Raw genomic sequence first — 20,252 nt, 5'->3', positions numbered from 1 at the left:
CTATTTCATTTATTTTGGGTTTAGCATCATTGGCTACGAGAAAAAAATGTTTTTTAATATGAAGAGAAGATTTTTCAACAAATATCTGGAACAACCGTGGGGTGACCATGACCCCCTCTGTGGCGAACCTTTTTATGACATATTTTGAAGAACAATTTGTTTATCCTTGTGAGTTTCAGGACAACATTAGATTACGGGTTCGCTTCATAGAAGATGTTTTCTTGATATGGCAAGGTGAAGTAGACAGATTGAAGGATTTTTTGAGTTATATAAATTCTTGTCATCCTCGGATTAATTTTACCATGCAATATGAAGAGTGTGCTATTACATATTTGGACATACTGGTTCAGAAAAACATCAACTTTTAGATTATTCAAGTTGCCATCCTAAGTCTCTAAAAAAACTGTTTCACATTTTCCCAATTGTTGAGGTATCGGTGGATTTGTTCAGATGATAAGGACTTTAAAGAACAAGCACATCGCCTGTGACAGATTGAAGAATCGAGGGTACCTTGAAGGCGTGGTCAACAAAGCCTACCGGAGGGCTAAATATAATAATAGGGATCTCCTTGTTCAGTCATGACCTTCTGTAGAAAGAGATGATGATATTTTAACATGCGTTTTGAAATACACTTCTGCAGCCGTGAATGTTGCGAAGGTGATCAAAAGACACTGGAATGTTTTGACTACATTGCCTATTTTTTCACAATCAATTCTTCGCTTTGCTTATAGCAGAGGGAGAAATTTAAAAGAACTTTCATGCCCCTCTGTTTTGCTGACTGAAAAGCAAGTTCAAAAAGTGTTTAGTGGGCATAAAAAATGTAATACGTGTGTGATATGATTGAAACTACAGTGTTTATAGATCTACAAATGAATAAGGCATATCAGTTGTTTACAAATACCACCTGTCAGTTTATGTGATATATTTTATTGTATGTTCCTGCCAGAAGGTCTATGTGAGTCAGACATCGAGACGTTTATGTGTCCGTCTGGTGGAGCTTAAGCGTACAATTAACACCTGGAAAATAACATTTCCACTGGCAGTTCACTGTGTAGCTTTAAACCATACCTTTGACATGCTGCGGTGTGTAATATTATAGCAGATGTGATCACTTTCTAGAGATGGAGACAGATGACACATTCTTTTACAATCAGAACAACAGTGGATCTATCGGCTTAAGTCTTTATCTCCATCTGGTTTAAATGCCAGAATGAAATGGTACCATTTTTTCTAACAATGTATTTTTCTTATAGGAATTTTTGAATGGCAATTTTTAAACCATTTTTCTTTAAGCCAGGTCTGCTTGCTGATTAGTGCAGTTGTGTATTGGCGTCTGACATCACATTTTATAAGCGCTTTTGGCGGTTTGGACCGAGGCTGCTTTTTTGCTCTGACAAGCAATAGCGGAGCCTCATTGAAGTAAACATTGTTTTGAAAATGTTTATGGAGCTGTTTCTGTGATTATATGTGTCTTTATTTTTCTTTTTATAAATCACGACTGTTTGACCATGATGCAGCTATAACGAAACACTGGCCACCGTCGGTCATGGTCTGAGTTGGAGAAAGACACAATGCAGCTAAGTATTTCTAAATGTGGACAAATATTGACATTTAATTTAATAATCTCCCACCTTCCTGAGGAAACCACCCACCTTATCAATCAGGTTTGAAAACTCACTATATAGAGACAAACTGCAGATCTCATATCCTGAAGAAAGTCACAGCTTGATGGCTGAAACATTGGTTCCACTTACTTGAATGCAGCAAGACCCGGATAACCACAACAATCATGACAGAATTAAAAAAAATCCTTTAATATGAAAACAAATCTTTAGAAACCAAAATACATAATCTGCTAACAAAAATGATTGAAAATACTAAAAACTAAATCATGCAATAGTTTAATAGTAAAATAACATTAATGACATTAATATAGAGAATTGCAATTGGACCTACCTTTATCCTTTCTGCTCTTTGTTTTCTCAATAAGGCAATGATGTCCTCTCTTCTTCTAGCCTATGATAACATACATTTATGTTCAGATACCAAATAAAACCCAGTTCTCTTGCACTCATTCACTCATGATCTTGTGTGGAGCTCTTCTCTGGTTTTCCATTCTTTGGGGCAGGGGCATAGACAGAACGTTTTGGGGGGGGGGGGGGGCTGGGGGGATACAGCCCAGGCACATCCTCACAGTCTCCCTCCATCATACCTTTGCTGGTACATTTGCTGCTGGGGATGCTCAAGCCTCGTCAGCCGGAGACGTTCTCTGCCAGAGCCCAGGGCTGTGCTGCCTGAGGGGCATGGAAGCAAACAGGTGGCTCCAGCCTCTGACACTAGCACTTCTGCGCATGCTCAGTTAAATTGCACAGAAGTGCCAGCATTAGTGGCTGAAGCACCCTGCCGCTGACTTCCTGCTGCTCAGACTCTAGGCTCCAGTGGTAAATCTTTGGTTGGCAAGGCTTGAGCATCCCGCCAGCCACACATATGGTGCCACAGTTTTGGATGGTGTCTGAGCCCAAAATGGGGGGTGGGGGACCATGCCGCCAAGGCCCCCCCTGTGGCTATGCCACTGCTTTGGGGGAGGAAGGCTGAAGGCGAAAGGAAAATGGCTGTCGTAACTTTATCTGGGTAGATACCTGGGTCCAAGTCTGAATATCACCGGTATCTGAAAAAGTGCCACTGGCCTTACTATACCCAGGTATTCACTGCTGGTAGCACTGAATTATCTATAAAAAGCCTGTGGTGGCCGGCATTTAAAAAAAAAAAAACACTGACCACAGTAGATTGAATACTATTGACCTGTTAGTGATTACCTGGGTAAATTCTCGAGACTGAAAAGAGCCCTCTACTTGGTGGCTAAAATTGTGCAAATTGTTTCACTGCAAGTGTACCTATAGGTGTAGGGAAAAGAGATGGAGTAAGAGGAGGTGAACTATGAAGGAAGGCCTGTACTATTTCTTCCTATTAGTTACTTTTCTTCTCTTAGGCTTTGCCAGGGCTTTTTTTTTGAGGGGGTACTGAGTACCGGCACCTTTTCCATTGTCTGCTAAAATTGACCCATGGAACCCAAGTTTTAATGATAGAGCTCAGGTTCTACACACCAATTCTGTCTTGTCATAGATTGTGTGACTGGTTGCAGGGGGCCTGGCTATTATGGGGTGGGTCCTTCAGTGATCACCCCGCTCTTGAAGGGTGGCCTAGCATTTGAGTACCGGCACCTTTTCCATTGTCTGCTAAAATTGACCCATGGAACCCAAGTTTTAATGATAGAGCTCAGGTTCTACACACCAATTCCGTCTTGTCATAGATTGTGTGACTGGTTGCAGGGGGCCTGGCTATTATGGGGTGGGTCCTTCAGTGATCACCCCGCTCTTGAAGGGTGGCCTAGCATTTGAGTACCGGCACCTTTTCCATTGTCTGCTAAAATTGACCCATGGAACCCAAGTTTTAATGATAGAGCTCAGGTTCTACACACCAATTCCGTCTTGTCATAGATTGTGTGACTGGTTGCAGGGGGCCTGGCTATTATGGGGTGGGTCCTTCAGTGATCACCCCGCTCTTGAAGGGTGGCCTAGCATTTGAGTACCGGCACCTTTTCCATTGTCTGCTAAAATTGACCCATGGAACCCAAGTTTTAATGATAGAGCTCAGGTTCTACACACCAATTTCATGGAGAGAGTAGTGGATGCTTGGAATGCCCTCCCGCGGGAGGTGGTGGAAATGAAAACGGTAAGAGATTTCAAACACGCGTGGGATAAACATAAAGGAATCCTATTCAGAAGGAATGGTTCCTAAGGAGCTTAGCCGAGATTGGGTGGCAGAGCCAGCCGGTGGTGGGAGGCGGGGATAGTGCTGGGCAGACTTATACGGTCTGTGCCAGAGCCAGTGGTGGGAGGCGGGGCTGGTGGTTGGGAGGCGGGGATAGTGCTGGACAGACTTATACGGTCTGTGCCCTGAAGAGGACAGGTACAAATCAAAGTAGGGTACACACAAAAAGTAGCACATATGAGTTTGTCTTGTTGGGCAGACTGGATGGACCATGCAGGTCTTTTTCTGCCGTCATTTACTATGTTACTATGTCTTGTCATAGATTGTGTGACTGGTTGCAGGGGGCCTGGCTATTATGGGGTGGGTCCTTCAGTGATCACCCCACTCTTGAAGGGTGGCCTAGCATTTGAGTACCAGCACCTTTTTTGCTAGAAAAAATGCACTGGGCTTTGCTCTCATGAAAGTACTGATCAGGATCAGTGCACTGTCACTGCAGCTCTGATGAGTGAGAGAAGGGGTTCAAAGAGTGTCAGAATGAGAAAGCCTTCAAGGAGTGTGATATGCTCTTAATGAGTGAGAGCGAGACTTGGCATCTCTGTTATTAGAGGTAACATGTCCTCACTATCCACTAAAAATGCTTCTAGGGCGTTTAGTTTTATTCTTTAAATTGTTCTCTTGCTAGTTCTCATGGGTTGCAGGCATGTTTAGAAGACAGTCATACTGCATCCAACTAGTATGTCATTTACGAGCGCATGTGAAGTAATTTGCAGCTCTAATTAAAAAGCTGTCATGATCTGCTCCACCCCAGTAATTATCTTGTCATTTTCCAGAACTTATTTAGGATTTTATAAGGTGTAGACATATCCTGCAGTTTTCTGCTAGAGATTTCACAGCCGCACTCAGGGTTGTATGTTCTGCAAGTCTGCGCTCTCTCAAGCTCCTTCACTGCTGTAAATTAAAAAAATAATAGATGAAGTGGCTAATCAGGGGAAAGGACTTCCTCCTCACTACTAAACAGACATGGGAAAGTGGGTCTGATGGGTATTAATGGATGAGAGGCATTATGGTGTTATTAGCTGGATAAGGCCAGCAGTGCTGACTTGCAGGAAGCAGCTGCAGATCTCAGCGCCTTTACAAGCCTCTCCATCACTTCTCTCTACTCTGGCCTCCGTCCCATTCTCTGAATCCCAAAGAGAGAAAATGTCATGGAAGTGAAAACTTTTCCTAGACGTCAAATATCCCCGTTTCTTTATCATAACATAACATTTAGATTTCTTTTAAAATTGATATGCTCTACTCTTGGATTGATAGCATGGAATGGTCCTACTAATTGAGATTCTGCCAGGTACTTGTGACCTGGATCGGCCACTGTTGGAAGAAGGATACTGGGCTAAATAGACCATTGGCCTGACCAAGTATGGCTATTCTCATGTTCTTAACCATTGGGAACGAATGTCTACACCTGAAGATTTATATTGCTTATGTTTATTTGGTACTTGATATACTGCCTTTCAGGATAAGAATCAAAATGGTTTACAAATCAATAAAATCATCACCTATGAGGGAGGAAAAGAACTACACTGTTTTGACAGGACATGAGATAGAAAAAGAAAAGGGAAAAAAAATCAAACAGGAGATAGATGGATAGGAGTTGTGCCTCTGCCCGGCTGTCCCCACCCGCATCAGCATACCCCACAAAATGCTAAAGGAAAAAGATAATGTCCTAAAACGGTCTGTGCAGTCAAAGATGTCCTAAAACGGAGGTAGGAAGCCTCTATCCTAAGTTCTGCTGGGAGAGAGATCCAGAGAGAGAGTGAGAGGGTGCAATAAAGAAAAATGCGAAGCAGTAGTGTACCAAGGGTGGGGCGGTGGGGGTGGTCCGCTCTGGGCGCAGGCAGCAAGGGGGTGCAGTTGCGCAGCTGTTGGCTCTGCTGGTCCTCTGCCCCAGAACAAGAAGGAATGTCAGAGGGGGCAGGGGACCGGCGGAGCCAACAGCCGTACGACTGCTACATGCACTCCCTTGCTAGGAGGAAGGGAAGGGGGGGGGAGGGATGTGATGCTCCTCGGGGGAGGAGGGAGGCACAGTGGTGATCTGCCCCTGGCAGCATGCAAGCTAGGTACACCACTGATGCGAGTGCCTGTAATTTTGAGCAATGGATAGAGGAGACTGAGAACTAATTTTCAAAAGAGGAATGTAAGATCTGGGCAGGCCGGAAGGGGACAATAAGGGAGGAAGATAGGAATGTGCTAATGTCAGAAATTTGTGTTGGATCCTGTAAGGGATCGGGAGACAGTGTTGTTGCTTAAGAAGAGAAGTGATATGATCGTAGCGATGAGAGTGGCAAAGGAGGTGTATAGTGTATTCTGAACTAAACGAAGCTTCATAAGAAGGGAAACCAGAATAGATGATGTTACAATAATCCAATTTTGATGATACAAGGGCTGTTCGAAAAAGAGCTTGAAAAACAGCGCTGGAACAGCGCGGGGCTTTACCGCACCTTTGATCAGAGCTAATTGCATGCAAATTTAAGCACGCAATTCTCTCTGATCATGGGGTAGAAGTGTGGGAGAATTGTGCCTGAGCATGCGCTCAACCACAATCTTCCCACACTTGTTTGACAGGTCTGGGCTGTAAAACACAACATTGAAAATTTTCCCCACACATATTCAGGACTGCCAAGAGGGGGATGCTAGATTCCCCTGGGCCCGACCTCCAAGGTAGATCCAGCACTGGCAATAGAAAAGCCGCTTTCTTCAGGCTTCCGGTGGCAGGCACAAGCAGAAGGCTGGATTGGTCTCCTGCTCCTGTATGCCAGTTTATTGCATTAACTCTTCTCTCCCAGCCATGTCCCGCCTCCTATGTGAAGTACTTCCTATTTCCACATAGGTGGGAAGGACATGGCAGGAAGAAGGACCCGTGGCTGGCAGACCAGAGTTTACATGATAATCCAGACACACAGGGACAGGAGACCGAGCAAGTAAACAGTAAGCTACTGCCAGATTGAGGGGGGGGGGGGGGGGGGGGGGGGCTGTGGGGGGCCGCCCTCAAGATTGTTTGCCTTGGGCCTGGCTTGGTCTCTTGGTGGCCCTGCACACGTGTGTTCCCTTTGTAAAATAAGGAATACAAGTATAGATTTTAGCCCCACCCAGGCCACATCCCTTGAAATCTCTAAAATAAAGGCATTGGTATCCACATTAGCTGGGATCTGGAAGGAACCACAACCAGTGTTGCTATGATGGCTGGTCTGAATTAAGGATGGGATATAAAAACAGCATAAAAATCCCCTCGATAGTTGTGAATCATAGAGCCAAAGCCCAAGTAAGCAGAGGGAAGAGGGAAACTGTAAAGATGTGATAAAGACAAATACGGGGCCATGAAATATGTTTTGTGATCTACTGGCCACCACTTTTCCTGCATTTATCAATGACAATGTGTGCAAATGCTGTAAATTTATTAACCCAGTCACTGCTGATTGAAATTGGATCTGTATATACCCCCTAATTCTATAAATCGCCAAAAATTGCATGCATGCCCAGTTTGCGTCTGGGCATGCATGCAATTTAATTCAATAACGAACCTATTACTGCCAATAATTGGCTTATGAAGCAATTATTGGTGCTAATTGGAATCAATTAAAATGTCTGTGCCTAAATTTTACATGCATCCCAACAAAGAGGGCGTAGAAATGGGAGGGTCATGGCCAGTTTGGGGTGGATTGTGGGTGTGGTTTAGGTTTATGCGCACAATTATAGAATAAGGGGTTTCTGCACATAAATTTAGACCGAGGCATTTGCATCACTTTTTCGTTGGTGCAAATGGATATGCCTAAATTTATGTACAAGCCCTGGGACTTAAGCGCTAGTCTATAAATTACGCTGGCTTATAGAATAGCACTTAAGCGTTTTTTTTCAGCGCCAATTTTTTAGATGCAATTTATAGAATTCACTCCATAGTGTTTTCCAAACCCATCTATATAATAATTGGTAACTCTGCTTCCCTGGATGGTTGGGTTCGTAACAGCATGCTGACGTCAGCTCGCCTCCAGCGTTCCCTTCCCTCTCAGTGTCCGGCCCTCACGGAAAGACGAAATGACGTCAGAGGAGGGCGGAAGGCAAGGGAAGGCTGGAGGTGACGCGCGCCCAACCTGCCACCGCTGCGACCTGAGGTAAGATGAATGGCTTAAAGGCAGGGCAGCAAGAAGGACAGGGTCACTGGCCATGGATGGGAGGGCAGGGAAAGGAAGGATCAGTGGACATGGGATGGGATGGGATGGGAGAGGAGGGCAGGGCAGAGGAGAATTGCTGGACATGGAGGGGAGGCCAGAATCGCGGGACGCGGAGGGGAGGGAAGAATCGCTGGACATGGAGGGGAGGGCAGGGGAGAGAGGAGAAATCGCTTAGAGGAGAGCCTTCCTAGGGCCCGTTTCATTTTTCACGAAACGGGCTTTGTTGCTTGTATAAATATTTCTTTCTCTGATGTATGCATATAAAGGTGTATATTAAATGGAAGGGGTCTGTCATCTCAAATATTTAAACGTGAATTGGAACTTAGGGAAACTATAAAAATAAAAGCTCAACAATATCTGTCATGACTTGAAGATACTTCTACGTTTGCATCACTTACAATTTTTGTGATTCTTTAAAGCATAGTGATTTTATTCTAGAACCCATCACTGTTTCCACTTGCTAAACTGTTGTAGACCAGTGGCTTTCAACACAATCCTCAGGGACCACCTGGACAGTTGAGTTTTCAGGATATGCACAATGAATATGCAAGAGATAGAATTGCAAGCATTGTGGTCTTGGTATGCAAATCTCGCTCATGCATATTCATTGTGGATATCCTGAAAACCTGACTGGCTAGGTGGTCCCTGAGGAGTGGGTTGAAAACCACTGTTGTAGACTAAAGCCATCAATATGATTGAGATTATGTTAATCCTTTGGTACGAAAAGACTGCTCTGGAACCCTGGGGAACTGAAGAGAACATCACTGTTTTCACATGGATACTTTTCATCAAATAAACTGCCTGTGCTTCCCTCTGCTAGATTTATGGAGCAATTTAATTATCTACGGCCTCCATTTAAAGCAAACAATCCAATAACAGCCTTCCAAAGTGGCAATACTAAAGAGCAGAATAGTTCTTACAGATCTAAATGGACTTACAGACCATATATCCTAATGTAATTATTGCAATATCATGCCATGCAATGTGTACCAAGAATGATTGGCCTGCAGGGAGCTATAATCTGCTACCAGGCAAAACTACCTTCCATCAGCTATTGCCTTGCCTAGTCATGTGTTAATCAACATTACTGAAATGGTACTTAAATATCTCTCTATATATAAAACGCATCTCCAACGTTCTAATGAAGCCTCAGCCGGAAACTTGAGGTGGCATAGATATCCGGTTTAGTGTCTGCCCCGCCCTCGCGTCACAACGTGATGATGTCGAGGGCGGAGCACTGACACTGAACGAATGGCATCGCCTCGCCAACCCGTTGTTTGGCGGCCTGCAGCGGTGAAGGCGGATCTGCGCCAGCGAGGCGCAATGGTCTGCGTCCTCCTCTCCTGCTCCTCTGTCTCCTGCAGCAGTTGGCGACCGCGGACCCTGAAGCAGGAGTACGAAACCTTGGCCAAAGTCGGGCCGTGGCTAGCTGTCAGAATTTCAGCATACGACTGGGTGGCTGGAAAGCTAAGTCTCTTTTCAGATTTATGACAATGAGCAGTATTAGAGAGCCATTATATTAAAGACAGGAGGTTTTTTAGCCTTTGATAAGTACGTGGGCCTCCCTCAAAGTTAATTTATATTGACAAAGGAGTGTCCCATCATCTGCTTGAGGCTTTTAAACCAAAACTTTCTGTCCCCCCATCACTCTCCCCTGCCACTACCGCCACCCTCCCCCCCGGAAGAGGGCAGGTTCTCCACCTCTCCACCCTCCCCGCCCCGGGCCTACATTTAAATGGACTGGTGGTCTAGTGGCTTCTTTTGGGTTGCTCAGCCAAAATGGGGATGGGGAAGAAGGGGTGGCATCTAGTGGCTGGACTTGGGCCCGTGATTGCAGGATTCCGGATAGTGAACAGGCCCCAGCCAAGAAGCATCACTGCAATGACTGGACTAAAGTAATATGGGATGGGATATCAGAGGAAAAACCCCAAAGTAATTATGATTTATTTGGTATTTACTATACCGCCTTTAGTGGGAACTGTGACTGAAAGCTCATGGTACAGTTCTCAACCCTGGTTCTGACAGAACTGGAAGTACAAAGGAACAGGAGGAAACTGAAACACAATCGAAATGCTAGGGTTATAGAAATTACATTCGAAGAAGATGGAAAGGAAGCTTTATCCTTTGAAAGGCTGAGCACAGCAGGATTGATATGATCTGCTAACTCCAATCTTCTGGCCCATAATTTATAGAAAATTCCTGACAAACCTTTCAGAGCTTGCCAATAACAAAAATGATTAAAGAGACTAGGAAGGGAGACAGCGCTCTTCATCTTTCCCCCCATGGTATCTGTTAGACGAATGCTGCTGCCCATTAGCTAAACAAATTGTATCTATTAATCAAAGCATTAACTGTGGCTAAGGTTTTAAAAAGAAAGCAAGAAATAAAAGTGTCCTACTTATATAATTAGTTAGCATTTGTGTGCTGGTCACTCTGCTAGTCACCCTGAAAAGGAGACTGGAGAATTTGGGGAGCTGGTTTTCACTGAGGTATTGAGGAGACCATGTGAATGGATGTTGCTGGAGAAACTGGTCTTTAAGAGGTAGATTTTACAAGGGAATTAGAGGGGATTACCCAGATATTCAGTGGCACTTAACTGCCACAGGCACTGTGCAGTTAGTGCCAAGGTGGTCCATGGGCAGAGTTGGCAGTTATGTAGGCACCAGCGTGGGCTTTTGTTAAGACTTATTTTTATTTTTTATTTTATTTATTGCATTTGTATCCCACATTTTCCCACCTTTTTGCGGGTTCAGTGTGGCTTACAATATGAGTTGAATGTTGGAAATACAATTTGTTACAGATAGTTATGGATTATATTATACAGGGTTATGCGAAACAATTGAGGTGTCGTTAAGGGATGTAATAATGGAACATAGGCATTGTAACTTTGGAAGGAAACAATGGGAGCTTAGGGGCGATAGAAAGGCATGAAGTCATATGGTATATAACTTTCTGTGAGAAAAGGTATGAGTGATGTGATAATACGGGAATGGGAGTTCCGAGGTGAATGTACGATGCATTAGTGAACAGTAAGTGTGGACTTTATGTGTTTTGTTTCTTTCCGTAGACTTGTTCGAAAAGATGAGTCTTCAGTAATCTGCGGAAGGAAGCTTGCTCGTTGGTTGTTCTTAGGTTGCGCGGCAGTGTATTCCAAAACTGCGTGCTCATGTGAGAAAAGGTTGACGCGTGTAATGTTTTGTATTTCAGGCCTTTGCTATTGGGGAAGTGGAGGTTAAGGAAGGTTCGGGATGATCTTTTGGCATTTCTGGGTGGTAAGTCTATCAACTCGGACATGTAGGATGGGGCTTCACCGTGAATGATTTTGTGGACTAATGTGCATACTTTAAAAGTGATGCGTTCCTTGAGTGGAAGCCAGTGCAGTTTTTCTCTTAATGGTTTTGCACTTTCATATTTTGGCTTTCCAAAGATGAGTCTGGCTGCCGTATTCTGGGCTGTTTGTTTTACTGTTTATTTATTTTTGTTACATTTGTACCCCGCGCTTTCCCACTCATGGCAGGCTCAATGTGACTTACATGGGGCAATGGAGGGTTAAGTGACTTGCTCAGAGTCACAAGGAGCTGCCTGTGCCTGAAGTGGGAATCGAACTCAGTTCCTCAGTTCCCCAGGACCAAAGTCCACCACCCTAACCACTAGGCCACTCCTCCACTCCCCCAGTTATCAGTAACTAGGTCTCATTGCATAAAATGGGACCTGTACTATAGCATGAGTTAGTGGTAAAATAACATATTTTAACGGTAGCTCACATTTGATAACTTCCCCAATATACCAATGGACATTATCTTTTCAAATACCCAGTATACCTGAATGTAACTCACCTTGAACTACTACTAAAAAAGGTGTGAACAAAATCCAAAAATCCAAATAAAAAAAAGATGACCTGCAGTCATAAGAATCCAGACCCATCTCAGTTATAGTTTCAAGGTAATGCGTTAGAGGTAGGGTGGAAAAAAAAAGGTGTGTGTGTGGGGGGGGGGCTCTTAAACTCAGGATCATAGGTTTTTTGGTTCTAATTTGTAAGGTGTGTTAATCACTATTTTTTTTCTTTTGCCTGCTTATTATTATGTCAGATTGCTGTCATTGCCTGGACTTGGTCAGTTGTTTGGTTCTTTTGATCCTGAATAAAAAACCATTAAACCTTAAGTATGCACCAATATGTGATAGTGCAGACTTTGCAAATGGGTATTCACACTGGCGGAGTCTGCGATTCTCGAATGAAATAATAAAGTGATTGCAGAGAATCTGAAGTCTTTCCTCCATTAAAAAGAACAGAGTGTTACTTGTTAAGAGGTCAAATTGGAAGGAATTTCATGGGCAGGTACCATATGTATATTTAATAGAGATAAACATCTGCAAAATAGGTTTCAAAAATACCGATTTGGACGTTTTGAGAAGAAATTTGGCCAAATGCTGCTTTATGACATTTTTTGGATGTTTTTCTCGTTTGAAAATGAGCCTTTTGTCACCTATGGAACTTTGTAAATCTAAGTGCTTTGAAAACACGCCTCATTGTTTAAGAGAGTGAGAGCATTTGGGAGAGTGACTGTCTGGAATGAACAGTTTGAAAACATTATGACTCTGATTGTATAGCTGAAAACTGCCTTTCCTGACATTTTTGATGGACTCTTTCAGCTACTGTCTAAATAATTTGCCACGGAACATCATTATTTTATTTACAACAACAGAGATACTCAGTTTTTTCAGAATATTAGTGAGGAGTGTGCTTCCTCTGTTGATATTATTAAAACGTTTATTGACAATATTACCCAAATATATTTTATTTGTACACTCAAATTTAAGAATAAAGGGTTTGTAGCTTTTTATTGTAGTCACACCTTTTATTTGCATGCATTGCTCTATATGTACTGTATTGTAAGCTCTTTGAGCAGGGACTGTCTTTCTTCTATGTTTGTGCAGCGCTGCGTATGCCTTGTAGCGCTATAGAAGTGATAAGTAGTAGTAGTAGTCTCTTGTAACCAGAGCTAATATTGTGATGTCATAATGCCTCAGTCCACCAATAAGAGCCAACCTCATCAGTAATGTCACAATGGCTTGATTGTCCTATACTTGGCTCACTTTTATTACATAGCTCTTTGAGCAGGGACTGTCTTTCTTCTATGTTTGTGCAGCGCTGCGTATGCCTTGTAGCGCTATAGAAATGCTAAATAGTAGTAGTAGTAAATATAGGAAATAAGGAGCCTAGGGGGGGGTGGAGGAGTAGCCTAATGGTTAGAGCAGTGGGCTGAGAACCAGGATCATAGCCAGAGCCCAAGGTGGGGGGGCACATTTTAGTCTGCTGCCCCGCTCCCCTTGTTGCTCCCCCTTACCTCTTTGTCACTCCCCCTCACCTCCTTGCTGCTTCCACTCACCGCCTCGTCGCTCCCCCCCAAAAAGCAAATACCTTTGCTGGCGGGAGTCCCCAACCCCCGCCAGCTGAAGCCTTCTTCAGCGCCGGTCTCCAGCACAGCCACGTTCTTTCTTCTTGCTGACATCCTGTGCAAGCTCCTTTACGTGAAACTGAGCATTCTCAGTTTCACTTAAAGGAACGTGCAGGACATTAGGAGGAAAGAAAGAGCACAGGGCAGCGAACGTGGCATGCCGGAGACAAGCGCTGAAGAAGGTGGTTGGGGACCCCCCCCCCCCCGCCAGCAAAACCAGGGGCCCAGACGAAATTTGCGGGGGCCCAGGCTCCCATGGCCCCACCTAGCTACGCTTCTACTGAGCAGGGAAGCTCAGTTCAAATCCCACTGTGGCTGCCTGTGATCTTGGGCAAGTCACTTAACTCTTCATTGCCTCAGGTACAGACTTACAGGCTGATGCTCAGAACTCCTGTGGTAAAGCCAACAGCGCAGAACCCATACTGCCAGAACAACACAGAAAATTAGCTTGCCAATGCTCAAAGGAAATGGTATTCAATTTACTTGCAAGCCATAAAAGCAAAAGCAAGGGGGGGGGGGGGGGGGGATGTGCTTGGTGCATACGCAGAAGAGTTTTGTGGTAAACTCAGCTCTTGTGCGCATACACCAGGCAAACCCAAAAACAAAGCACACATTAATACCTGTTTTATTTTTTTTTCTGTTATCAGACAATTATGGATTTAAGCTCCACCCCTGGCCCCACCCCTAACCCCGCCCCCTTTAGCCTCCCCAAACAGTTGGGCCACCGACTGCCTATGAATATGTGCTAAAGGTAGCAATCATGCTACATCAGTTGTAACAGCCAAATGAATATAAATCATACTCTAGCTGTGCAGGCAGTCTCTTCCCATTGGACTGGGCAATTCTAAATTGTTTGGATGTTTCAGAAAAGAGCTTTTGTAGGGCTTGGGGACAACCAATGAATTGCCTCAGGTTGAGTATTTTTAACAGCACCACTCCAGAAGTCATTACGCAGTCCTCAGCAAGTTCTGATGAAGTATCACAAGACTAAGACAGAAATATAATATAGTTCATATTTTTGGTGTTACCTTCAGAAGGTATTGGGCTTTTTCTGCATCTTCCTGCTTTTCCCGGGCTTCTAAAAGTAGCAGTTCACTCTCTAAATAAATGATTTTGAAACTATAATCAGCACAGACTGGTATAATAAATGTATAACTCAAGGGTTTGGCTTATTCTAGCCTCAATAGGAAAGGGTATCACATACAGTTTTAATGTTTGTTGAACCATGCCGGTCATTTAGCACAGTGAAGACAGAACGGATCCCAAAGCAGAAATCCTTCTCTAGCTAGGTGGCCATGTGATGTGACACTGTGCTGCCCCCTTTTTGCTCTAAGCATATTCGCTTATTTTAATGACTATTTGACAGTATCAATATATGCTCTAAAACAGTAACACTCACTTCCAAGCCAAATAGGTCTTGTCTTCAGGATATCCCTAATGAATATGCATGAAACGAATACAAAAGAGAAATAGGCATGCAAATCTCTCATGTTTTTTTCAGTTAGGGGTATCTTGAAAATCTGACCTGTTTAAGGTCCTCAAGGATTATCAATGACTACCATCGCACTCAAGGCCAGCCTGTCCACTAGGCGGACTGTTTGCCTAGAAAGGTACAATTTAGGGGTTGGCACAGGCACTTGGTCTCCAGTATCTCCCTCCTCCTCCCCCCTGTAGTCTCCAGCATCCCTCTCCTTCCATCCTTCCCTCCCTTGACCCTGAGGTGTTCAGCGGCTTACCTTGCTTCTGCCAAGGAAGCAACACGGTAGTCCGCATCTACAGAAGATGCATTGCGGCCAGCACAGGGCCCTGAGCATCTGCACATGCACCAGCTGCAATGCATTTTCTACAGATGCTGACTACCATGTTACCACCCCAGAGGAAGCCACTGAACACCTCATGGAGGAGTGGGGAGGTGGAGGGAGGGAGGGAAGGAAGGAAGGAATGAGACAGATGCTGGACACCACAGTGGAAGAGGGGGATGGAGAAGGAGAAGAGTGATGCTTGAAACCAAGTGAAAGTAAGGAAATAGAGATGCTGGATGCCACAGAGGGGGTGAGAGGTAGGGAAAGAGAGAGATGCTGGACACCATGGGGAGGGGGGGTGATGCTGGAATGGTAGGGAAGGGAAGGGAAGGGGAAATGCTGAAAATGGATGAAGAGGGCCTTCAGCCACCACGTGATGGGGCAATGGAGGACGCCGCATGTCTAAAAAGGTTTGCCTATGGTGTCAAATATCCTTTGGCTGGCCCTAACTGCACTATAAAAGATTATAGTAAACCGATAAAATGAGCTATAAAGTTTTAGAACAAGAGGTCACTGTAAGCGACTCTAAAGGGGGAGGGCTGAGGTTTAATTTAAAACAAAAACAAAAACCAAACACTTCACATAGAAGGTGGTGGATCCATGGAATGGTTTTCTACAAGAGGAATAAGCAACATCATCCTTGGTTGAGAAGAAGGATCTGTGCCAGAAAATAAGAACCTCACCTGCTACCACCTGCTCTCTCAACCTCCTGCCTTTCATCTTTCCACAGTAATGTCAGGCTTAAATTTTTCTAATCAGTAGCACTGTTCAATAAGACCAGCTAAGTCCTGGAACTCTATCATACACAGCAACCCAACCCCCACTATTAATACATCAAAAGGATTATGACATCAATACTGCCACATTCCTTTGGCAGTTCTTAAGGTTTCAACTACCACTTAAAGCAGTTCTGCTTGTTTTTTTCTTCCCTGTCTATTTTTATATTCCATCCCAGAGGTAAGCATCAGGGCCTCTTCTGAAACCCTGTGTTCATGGGCTCTGAATCTGGTCACTAGGTTTGCCACTGCATATCACCCCAATCCTCCCTGCCCCACTCCCTACCCAGCATAGGTCAACCCAGTGAGCAAAAAGGGCCTGAGCCGGGAAACAAACTCAAAACCTTCCACCTGCAAGGTGCACAGAACCAGGGCCGCCAAGAGACTAAGCCGGGTCCCGGGCAAGGCCCCCCCCCCCCCCCCCCCCCGCTCCCAGGCTGCCGGTGCTGCAATCCCCGGTCTCACCTGCCTGCCCTCGGCTCTGTCGACAGCCCCCCCCCCCCCGTCCGCCACCGGGCCCCCTGCATTAAAATCAGCAGCGCCTCACCTCCGTGTGGAAAGGCAGATTGCTTCCCTTCGGGCCTTCCCTCACTGTGTCCCGCCCTTGTCTGATGTAACTTCCGGTTTCTGCGAGGGCAGGACACAGGGAGGGCTCGAAGGGAGGCGATCTGCCTCTCCACATGGAGGTGAGGCGCTGCTGATTTTAATGCAGGGGGCCCTGTGGCGAATGAAGGGGGGCTGTTGACGGAGCCAAGGGCGGGCTGGTGAGACCGGGGACTAGAGCGCCGGCAGCCTGACCCCAGCACCGGGCCCTCCCTTGAAGGCCCAGGGAATTTTGTCCCCCCTGCCCCCCCTCTCGGTGACCCTGCACAGAACCAGAAGCATAGCAAGGTTTTGTCATTAGGGGGAGCAGACCTTTTATAAAATAGGCGGCAGTGCGAGGCTGAAGGGACAATCCACATAGGCGCCATTTCATCCAAAATCCATTTTGGGGACTGCTCCCCTTGCACCACCCCCTCGCTATGCCTCTTCACAGAACTGCCACTGTGCTACAGGACCTCACTGATGTTTCCTAAGTCACTGTACACTGCACATTGTTACATTCTTAGCTATTTTATGAATCCCACTTTTAGAAATGTAAAAACAAACAAACAAAAAAAAAGTTTGAGGACGCCACCTTGCTGATGAGCTGTTCCCTTCTGTAAGAGGAGACATCGGTCAAACTGGTGATTTGATGCAGTCAATTTGGTAGGTTTTTGCTATGGTGTGTAAGAAACTAGACGAGCTACTCAAGACTAGACCAGAACAACAGGAGTTACCCGGCATTTTGTACTTACTGAAGTCTTCTTCTGGAACTTGGTGCGCAACATTTAATTCTAAAAAATGATAAAATGGAAAGGCAAAAGGTCTATTAGGCTCACTATAACCAGCAATGCAATGTATAACATTATATGTGCTTAAAATCACTGTTGTTTCAAATAACTTTCTCAACCTTTATCCTCATAACATATCTACTAATGATAGACATATAAGCATTACAATTTCTTGTCCGGGGATCTTCAGATATTTCAAAAGTTTCCACCATATGGGGACTTCGCCCCAAACTGTAAATGGTGTTCTTTACATCCTCATTGATCAACCCGTAAAACACTTTTTTTCTTTTTGCTTTTCTTTTTTGTTTAAATCTTAATAGACGTTTGTATTCAATTAATTTTTCAAAAGATATTACTTAGCTTAGCTTAGAGTAAATAGCAGCAGCGATTTTTCTTCCAGCTCAAACCTCTGCCGACATGGCCAGGTTTCGTTACACTTCGTCAGGGAAGAGGCTTGCATTTCTGTGTTCACTTCAGTGTCTCAGAAAAAATAGCTGACGGAACACCAAACGACAGCCGGCATGGTTAAAAAGTGAGATGAGGGAAGCTAAAAGAAAATCCTTCAGAAAATGGAAGAAGAAAGCGACTCAAAATAATAAGAAACGGCATAAGGAATGTCAAGTCAAATGCAAAGCGCTGATAAGGAAGGCTAAGAGGGACTTTGAAAAAAAGATTGCGTTGCAGGCAAAAACACACAGTAAAACTTTTTATTTTTAGGTATATTAAAAGCAGGAAGCCGGCAAAAGAATTGGTTGGACCGCTAGATGACCGAGGAGTAAAAGGGGCGATCAGGGAAGACAAAGCCGTAGCGGAGAGATTAAATGAATTCTATGCTTCGGTCTTCACCGAGGAAGATCTGGGTGGGATGCCGGTGCTGGAAATGGTATTCAAAGCTGACGAGTCGAAAAAACTTAATGAATTCTCTGTAAACCTGGAGGATGTAATGGGGCAGTTCTACAAACTGAAGAGTAGCAAATCTCCTGGACTGGATGGTATTTATCTCAGAGTATTGATTGAACTGAAAAATGAGCTTGCAGAGCTACTGTTAGTAATATGTAATTTATCCTTAAAATCCAGCGTGGTACCGGAAGACTGGAGGATGGCTAATGTAACGCCGATTTTTTAAAAAGGTTCCAGAGGAAATCCGGGAAATTATAGACCGGTGAGTCTGACGTCGGTGCTGGGCAAAACGGTAGAGACTATTATTAAGAACAAAATTACAGAGCATATTCAAAAGCATGGATTAATGAGACAAAGTCAACATGGATTTAGTGAAGGGAAATCTTGCCTCACCAATATATTACATTTCTTTGAAGGGTGTGAACAAATGTGGATAAGGTGAGCTGGTTGATGCAGTGTATCTGGATTTTCAGATGGCGTTTGACAAAGTACCTCATGAAAGACTCCAGAGGAAATTGGAGAGTCATGGGATAGGAGGTAGGTTTCTATTGTGGATTAAAAACTGGTTAAAAGATAGAAAACAGACAGTAGGGTTAAATGGTCAGTATTCTCAATGGAGTAGGTAGTTAGCGGGGTTCCCCAGGGGTCTGTGCTGGGACCGCTGCTTTTTAACATATTTATAAATAACCTAGAGAAGGGAGTAACTAGTGAGGTAATTAAATTTGCTGATGACACAAAGTTCTTCAAAGTAGTTCAATCGCGGGAGGATTGTGAAAAATTACAAGAAGACCTTACGAGACTGGGAGACTGGGCGTCTAAATGGCAGATGATGTTTTAATGTGAGCAAGTGCAAAGTGATGCATGTGGGAAAGAGGAACCCGAATTATAGCTACGTCATGCAAGGTTCCACGTTAGGAATCACGGACCAAGAAAGGGATCGAGGTGTCGTCGTTGATGATACGTTGAAACCTTCTGCTCAGTGTGCTGCTGCAGCTAAGAAAGCAAATAGAATGTTAGGTATTACTAGGAAAGGAATGGAAAACAAAAATGATGGTGTTATAATGTCTTTGTATCGCTCCATGGTGCGACCGCACCTCGAATATTGTGTTCAATTCTGGTCGCTGCATCTCAAAAAAGATATAGTAGAATTAGAAAAGGTGCAGAGAAGGGCGACGAAAATAATAAAGGTGATGGGACGACTTCCCTATGAGGAAAGGCTAAAGTGGCTAGGGCTCTTCAGTTTGGAGAAAAGGCGGCTGAGGGGAGATATGATAGAGGTCTATAAAATAATGAGTGGAGTTGAACGGGTAAATGTGAAGCGTCTGTTTACGCTTTCCAAAAATACTAGCACTAGGGGGCATGCGATGAAGCTACAGTGTAGTAAATTTAAAACGAATCGAAGAAAATGTTTCTTCACTCATTGTGTAATTAAACTCTGGAATTTGTTGCCAGAGAATGTGGTAAAGGCGGTTAGCTTAGCGGAGTTTTAAAAAGGTTTGGACGGTTTCCTAAAGGAAAAGTCCATAGACCATTATTAAATGGACTTGGGGAAAATCCACTATTTCTGAGATAAGCAGTATAAAATGTTTTTAACTTTTTTGGGATCTTGCCAGGTATTTGTAACATGGATTGGCCACTGTTGGAAATAGGATGCTGGGCTTGATGGACCTTTGGTCTTTCCCAGTATGGCAATACTTATGTAGTGTTGGAAACAGGATATTGAGCTTGATGGCCTTCGATCTGTCCCAGTACAGCAACACTTATGTACTTATGTAAGTTGCACATGGATCTTTATATAGTGCTTAATGTTCAGCACTATATATAGAATTCTGGGAAAAATGGGCTTCTTAGGTTTTAGCATGCTCTAATTCCATTAGTTCGCGCTAAGCTTCAGTAAAAGGGTCCCTTAGTCTTTTGCCACGCCTTCATCCTCTCTTATCCTCTTTCC

At 44.2% G+C, this 20,252-nt stretch overlaps 1 protein-coding gene across 1 annotated transcript in view; it reads right to left on the bottom strand.

Moving 5' to 3' along the window:
* C12H11orf88 (chromosome 12 C11orf88 homolog) overlaps positions 1 to 20,252 on the bottom strand; it is a 39,709-nt gene that overhangs the window by 11,789 nt on the left and 7,668 nt on the right. Inside the window, exons 2-4 of the mRNA XM_030220757.1 lie at positions 17,369 to 17,407; positions 14,482 to 14,552; positions 1,957 to 2,016 (exon numbers count right to left, since the gene is read on the bottom strand). Coding sequence (XP_030076617.1) covers positions 1,957 to 2,016; positions 14,482 to 14,552; positions 17,369 to 17,407 — 170 coding nt within the window. The remainder of the gene's footprint in view (positions 1 to 1,956; positions 2,017 to 14,481; positions 14,553 to 17,368; positions 17,408 to 20,252) is intronic.

Source organism: Microcaecilia unicolor, chromosome 12 (genome assembly GCF_901765095.1).
Source record: "Microcaecilia unicolor chromosome 12, aMicUni1.1, whole genome shotgun sequence".
In the NCBI taxonomy this organism is placed as follows: domain Eukaryota; kingdom Metazoa; phylum Chordata; class Amphibia; order Gymnophiona; family Siphonopidae; genus Microcaecilia; species Microcaecilia unicolor.
The sequence above is the reverse complement of the archived record's forward strand: the minus strand, read 5'-3'. Positions and strand labels throughout refer to the sequence as shown.